Consider the following 7281-nt stretch of genomic DNA (forward strand, 5'->3'; position numbering starts at 1 on the left):
AGACTTTTAAACTTGCCGGTGCAGTTTCAAGCGCCTCTCACTGCTCTGCACCTGCGTTTCTGGCTCTGACCGAAAACGCGTTGTGGAAACGCGTTGGCTTAGTACTTTTTGTCCCTCTCTGCTATTATAGTTTTGCAAGATGGCGGAACTACATGGAAGCCTCCGTCGACCTACCGTCCCATGTATATAAAGATAATAAATTCTTCACTTACAAGGATTAGTTTAAACATTGGCATAGGTATTTGTACACCATTGAGGGCATTTTATGAATACAAATATTGATTTTAGATAATAAAATACCTAAAAAGTTACTTACTGTCCCTTTAAAAAAAAAAAAAAAGAATTAAGACAAACAAGTAGTTTCTGTTTAAAATTTACTTTATTCGACAGTGAGAACATTCCAAGTTAATTCAAATATTATTGCATTTCCGATTCATAATTTCTCAATTTGAAAAAGGTAACTTATTCTGAAAAGGCCAAGAACAAAAGTCTGGCCGGACACTTCTACTACAGCACAGTCCAGCAGAGATGCCTGAGGATACACTGGATATTGCATACACACTGCTAATGTGCTGCATCGAGAGGTTTTATTGCAGACCAGTCGGCACACAAGAGATCTTTTTCATATCGCTTAATGGTTTGAATACCACAGGACAGGAGGTGGACCTCTTGGAGAGTCATATGGGAACTTAAAGAAGATAAAGGCACTTCTAATAATAATACCCAAATGAGTGCAAACACGAGCGAAGGACTGGAGCCATTAAGCAAATGAAGGTGATGGAATGAATAGGAAAAACCAAAACAAAATGCATATAAAGAAATTATTACATAGAAAATAAGACAAACAAATGAGCTGTGGTCTTTATCTTCAACCGCTCATGACCATGCGGACGAGTTCTGTAGAAAAAAAGAAAATAAAACAAAGTTAAGTTCCCAATTTGTGCCAAAAAGGGGATCGACCCCAACTACATCAAACAGTGTCAATAAATAAAACTGGGAAAAAATTCATTTAAAACTATCATGATTAAAAAACAAATCTACATAATTTAACAAATATTTACAAAAAATAAATGTTTAATAATAATAGCATCCAAATGCCCTTCACATAACCTCATCGAGCCTTGAAAAACTGCCTTTAGCCTGCGACTTTTGCTGTAGTTGGAAGCCATTCCCCAGCTGTTCTCGTTTATAAGTGGTGAGAAACAGGGTGAGAGCAAGATCATGGCTAGCTCCTACTAAACCACAGCTCAAAGACTTAACCAGGTCTGGGATTCAAGAAAATGTTAAAGAAGCTCCTTCTGGTTTTCCTCTACAGGACTAGAGTGGAAACGGTTTTATAGCACAGCTACAGTAATGAGAGATCGTAGAGTTGAGCTATGGATCAGCCTCCATCAGGAAAAGGGAGAGAAAGATCAGCAAAAACAGCCAAACCACTGCAATTTGTTTGGTTAGTTAATAATAAAAGCAACCACACTTCTCGGTGAGCACAGGAAGGGAGCGAGCTGATATCAAAAGATGAATCTAAGAGGACGCAGTACACCCTGTTATGCTACACCCCTTGACATGCGCTCAAGTCTGAAGCAGTGCAGTCGCCCTTTCGCCTCTGAGAGCCGTCGCAGGGACGGCCACATGCAGAGAGCATGCTGCAGCCAGGGGCCAGAGGAAGGGCTGCTGCAGAGATAGGAAAGAGTCCAACCATATGTCAAAACCTACATCCAACCCGGCTTTTCTAGCTCTAGATGTTGCATGATACACAGCTACCCTCTGGGTGTATATAGTATGTTAAACATAGCAAAATAATAAGGTGTAGACTATGCAATCACAAGCATCTGAGAGCTTTAAAGAAAAAGCCTGGATGGATTGTTGCTTCACTTGTTCTAAATGTTGAGAGCAGGAGGTAGACGTATACCCGAGACATCTCTCAGCCAGACATGATGTGACGAACAAAGGCTGTGGAAGATCAGTTACAGTTACGGCATGCTTCCAGATCGGATTCTCGCTAAAGGAACTTACATATGCTTAGAATATTTTCTTTTCCATTGTGGTGCATAAACATAATACATTCAAACAATCATGTAATTCCCAGCACAATGATCTATTCTGTATTCAAATGTACTGTTATTTAAGTTGTACAGACAAACTACTAGGCTCGTGAACAGCGAGTGCTCTCATCATGAACGTATATGAATAATCAAACCTTCGTAATTGATGCAGCCGTTAGCATCTTCGTGTCCGGCTAGAAGCGTTTCTACCTCCTCTTCGGTCATCTTCTCTCCTATAAAGAAAATAGATAAACTAATCTATAAATGTTTCACAAATAGAGCACTACATACCAACACACCATAATGTTCAGTTCAACCATGCCTAGAGATATATCTCTCTCTCTTCTCGGGAGATCAGGCCGGCTTACCCAGTGTGGTGAGAACATGGCGGAGCTCAGCACCCATGACTGTGCCGTTACCCTCCTTGTCAAATACTCTGAGCCCCTCCACAAAGTCCTCAAACGTGCCCTGGTCTTTGTTCTTGGCGATGGCCTGGAGCATGGGCAGGAACTGTTCAAAGTCCAGCAATTTATGGTTCATTTCTAAAGAAACAAAGATATCTTTAATCAGACAAAAAAGCATTTATTTCCATATTATCCAGTAAGAGAAAACTACTCCTGTAATTATTATAGTTAATCAAAGTATTACTTTTTGCACAAATACAGGGCTCAACAATAATGATGGGTTAGTGTGAAAGAGTTGGTTTGAGATAACAGCCTAATGATGTTGTCACTTCATGTTTTTATGCATTTAAACAAACTTAACACCCTTTTCAATAGCCTTTCACTTCACAAAACCGATAGACTGGAGTCACATGGAATATAGTGATGCTTTTAAACAGCTCTTTGAACTCTCATTCTGATGGCACCCATTCACTGCAGAGGATGTGCAAGTGATGTAATCATTTTTTTATACAATAATATATGCCACTAAAATAAAGTTTTTTGTTGTGAGGTCAGAAAAATATTGGCAGGGCAAGCACAAATCTGAACAACCAGCCGAGCAGATAAAAATGAATACGGTTGAGCACTGAAATATCTTATTCTATAAAATACAGAAAAAGACCAGATAGGACATGATATTAAGGCAATGATTATACAGGTCAGCTATTATCCAGGTCCTGTCCTACCTTCTGCCTTTGGGTTGCCCAAGACTTTGAGAACCTCTGCATTAACAGGATTCTGGCCCAGCGCGCGCATCACATCCCCACACTGGCTATAGGTGATCTTCCCATCTCCCGTCCGGTCAAACAGAAGGAAGGCTTCTTTAAATTCTGCAGAGATCCATTAAAAACAAATTATTGAAACAAAATGCTGGGAAACAAAAAGACAACCGGAAAAGAGAAGAACAAAATACATGCATGAAAAAAAAGAAGAAAAAAATGAAATGAACAATGATGTCAAATAAGGATGGCTGATTTTAGTCAGCGTGAAAAACAGGACAAGATATAGAATGCCTTTCATTGTAGAGATGTAATGACAGGCCATTCCTTTAAAGGGCGTGACTTAACATAAAGAGCTCAATGGATCAGCACAAAGAGAAATACTGCACCAGCCATCAATATTAATGGCACTCTAGGCTATTTTCTGCTGTCTCTATTCAGGTTAGGCAAGCTAAATGACCACAATCTTATCCATTCACATTAAGTCATTATATACCTCAATACTCAGACCTTTCGATCAAGTTAAAAAGCTAGTGAAATATTCAAAAACCCCAAAAAGCTAATTAAGCAGAACTTTAGGCAACTTACTGGCACAAAACTACACCATTATTATTTAGTACACACTATCTACAAATACTTGATTTCTGAATGGTCTTTTATGGTATTTTGTGTGCGTGTGACCAAAAATATGAAAGTACTGAAAAACTGAATGTATTTAAGATTATTAAATAAACAGCATAATAAATCATGTTTAAAAACACAATTTTAAAATAATTGTAAAAATTATTCTATAGTGATTATTCACATACGCACACAATTTCCTAAAAATTCTATAACACATAATATATAACAAATACAGTACAATTAAAAAGCCAAGAGTATTTTTTTCTAAATGTATTAATCTTTAAACATAAGCCTAAAGCCTATGCTTCAATTATTGAGTGTTTAAACTGTTACAGTACTTGTGGTTATAAATAAACTATTCTTTTGACTCCAAGCCAGAGTTCAGCAAAATAACTGAATGTTATCCAATAGGACAGGCCTTTCCAAAAAAAAAAAAAAACTCCCATCTCTCCAATGTTTTTCCTGCTCACTGGAATGTGGCTGTTCCCTGGCATGCCTTAAATTGAGCCTTTAACCATATATGGTATGAGAGAAAAAACGGGAGAGTGAGGAGTTTTATGTCAATGTCCTTTGCTTAAACAAACAAGAGCAAATATGAACTTAAATGGCCATTCACCAAAAAAAAAAAAAAAAAAAAGCTCATGCGACTATCACAGATTATAACTCAAATAGTCAAGTTTCAGAGTTGATAATTAGACGTTTAACACAGCAAGACTTCGCACGCTTTTGTTAGCAGTTTCAACACTTCCTGACTCAGACACACCCTCTACAGATATGACTGTAGAGAGAAACACATTAGCTGATAGAACTACACTTCAAAAATGCATTTCTGCTCTTCAAAAAAAAAAAAAAAAATTATATATATATATATATATATATGATTCTTGAGGTGCTATCAGATGCACAAAAACCAGCTTGTTGTCCTTAACACCATGCAAACTAAGTGACATCAGAACAGAAAAGTTTTCAGTGCACTCACCGTGTATTTGATCCAAGTTAAACTCAATCTGGAGGTGACATACAACAGTGGCAAAGGAAAACAATACAAAGGTAAGGAGAGAAAGCAGGAGGAATGTAGGGGCAGAGGAATAGATGAGCAGAATAACATGGATGGGATGATGAAAGCAGGCTGTCTAGCAAGAAATGCAGGGAAATGGTACATAAACAGAGTAACATGCATCTGGACTAGACACAAACTCACCAAGAATCTGGTCCTCGCTGAAGTCAGACTGTTTTGAGACAGAGCGACATTCAGTGAATATGAAATGATGTACAACGGCAAAGCTGTGAATCAGATGTGATTTCTAACAACACCAACACATCTATGGGTCGATAAAATCCGCCAGAGAAAGTATTTCAGGCCACACGAAAAAGTTAGATAAGTTTTCTATCCTGGGCTAAAACTAACCAGCTAACGTTAATACTGTGCGCTAACTCACAGACCTTCTACCGGGTGACAGATAGGCTAAAACACAATCTATTAATTAATGTAAGTTAGCTATCATACACAAGGATTTCTGTAAAATAAGTTACTTGAACAATTTACGCAAGTTTGCTCACTTTCTAGCGTACAAATAGGCGTAAGACTCGGTTAGCTAGCATGAAATATGCTAACGACAGATTATTAGCACTAATCGTGTATATAGTTACCAAACCATAAACTTATTAATGTTTCTATAGAAAAACATTCTACTGAACTCTATTTTTAAATTAAATGTGTACAAGATGCCTACCATATCTGCAGTGGTTTGTTTTCCGGTTGTGTGTGTTGCGGCGGGAGTATGTGATGATGACTCGAGCTAGCGTTGCTGCTGAGTTATGAAGGAGTGCGATATCCGATTCGTGAATGAATCATACCTTGGAGTCGGATCTTTTCAAAGAATTAGCTAAACCGGCTCACTACCATGACTGAAACGCCGCCCATAAGAAGTGGCGTTCGGCTTGAACCATACCTGCATCAAACTAACCAAGGCCTATGAAATTACAACATTAATTTATAAAATAACTATATTAATAATAAAGTATTCACAATATTTAATAAAAAAAAAAAAAAAACTGGAACATTCCACTAGAAATTGGACGTCAGGAACTGCGTGATACGTCATGACGTAAAGAATAGCTGAATCACTTAAAAAAAAGAGATCATTTAACAAGAACTGTTCGAAGGAACCGATTCTGGAGAATGAGTTTGCCTTCCCTTTACTACCATGAAGGGTGGAGCCGTGGAGAAGTCTCATTACACACAAAGAGTGATGATATAAGTGCACAGACACACTCCCAGCGCATATCACTATACCATAATGATTGACTGCACATAATTGGCAAATCGTGTATATGTTCAGTGCTGATGATTTGTAGACTTGTGAAGCCTTGCGATTAAGCTTTTGTTTGCAAGGTCAAATTGTGTACTTCAATGCTGCCTTCCTAGGCAGATGGAGGTGTAGGCTTTATATTCATAAGGATATCTATGAGTCGTATAGATAACATATAAAAAGGAATAAAGAAAACTAATCAAAGAGCCTCAGTATCTGACTGTTCTGCTCTATTGGTTTCAGTATAGATTTGAGAATAAGGTATCTTATATAACAAGGAAGAATATAAATGATTTAGCACATTTAAGTAAAATTCAAGGTGACACCAATGCAGCTCTGGGACTCAATAGTGGACCCGCACTGGTGCCCCATTTCTCAATCCTGATATAGCTCTATTCTCTTAAGATTTGAGGGACACAGTTTTCTGCGTGCTATGCTGAGGTAATCAGAAGCTGGATAGAAGATTACACCAATGTTTTATTCACAGCTACTACTACCAAATTCAGATCTGATACTTGTGTTGCTGTGTGTTGCCATACAGAACATATTAATCTATAATAAGTCCACATCAAATTCAAACATCAAAAGGGTTTTTGGTCCATTTTGATCCACATTCTATCTGTGCTACATTTCCCTTTGCTATTTTAGTGATGCAGAAGAACTGTTGCCATAGTAATGAAGAATAAGCAGGAGAAATGTCAAATTCTAAACGCTCTGTTGCAGGACCATCACTTACCTCTAACATGCTGGGGTCAAAGGGGGAATCAGAGGGGCGCAGCATCCGCGGTTTCAGCTCAGGAGCTGGTTTTGGGGGTGAAGGTGTTGTGGCAGGGCAAGGAAAAGGTGGTCCATGCCTTGGTAACGTTCCCCCTGATGGAGACTTTTTAATTGACGGCTCTCGTTTTGGTGCCATCTTTAGACCTTGAAAGGTGTCCTTCCTCCCGGTCCACTGTTTTGCAAAAAAAAAAAAAAAAAATCAAGGAAAAAGCTCAGTCAGATGAATTGCATTCGTGTGTCCCCTGATAGTAGAAAAAGAGAAAAGAAGAGGAGACGCAAGCAGGATGCAGGAATAATCTAGGATGAATTCATGCAGTAGATGTGCATTCAGTGAGAGTGGAAGAGCATGTGCGTAGGAGTGCAG

General features: G+C 38.3%; 1 protein-coding gene across 4 annotated transcripts; it reads right to left on the reverse strand.

The window, feature by feature from the left end:
* Positions 1 to 360: 360 nt before the first annotated feature.
* On the reverse strand, positions 361 to 7068 carry LOC113065525 (myosin light polypeptide 6). Of its 4 annotated transcripts, none has more exons than XM_026236837.1 (7): positions 6877 to 7068; positions 4808 to 4835; positions 3172 to 3315; positions 2411 to 2584; positions 2198 to 2275; positions 1910 to 1950; positions 361 to 897 (listed from the first exon to the last, which is right to left on the reverse strand). In XM_026236837.1, the coding sequence occupies exons 1-6, from the start codon at positions 7051 to 7053 to the stop codon at positions 1922 to 1924; spliced, it is 630 nt and encodes a 209-aa protein (XP_026092622.1). In that variant the 5' UTR covers positions 7054 to 7068; the 3' UTR covers positions 361 to 897; positions 1910 to 1921. The 4 variants fall into 4 exon arrangements, with proteins under 4 accessions (XP_026092622.1, XP_026092624.1, XP_026092621.1 ...); XM_026236839.1 differs by lacking the exons at positions 4808 to 4835; positions 6877 to 7068 and adding exons at positions 5030 to 5057; positions 5562 to 5698; XM_026236836.1 differs by lacking the exon at positions 1910 to 1950.
* Positions 7069 to 7281: the final 213 nt, after the last annotated feature.

This window comes from Carassius auratus, chromosome 48 (genome assembly GCF_003368295.1).
Source record: "Carassius auratus strain Wakin chromosome 48, ASM336829v1, whole genome shotgun sequence".
Taxonomy (NCBI): domain Eukaryota; kingdom Metazoa; phylum Chordata; class Actinopteri; order Cypriniformes; family Cyprinidae; genus Carassius; species Carassius auratus.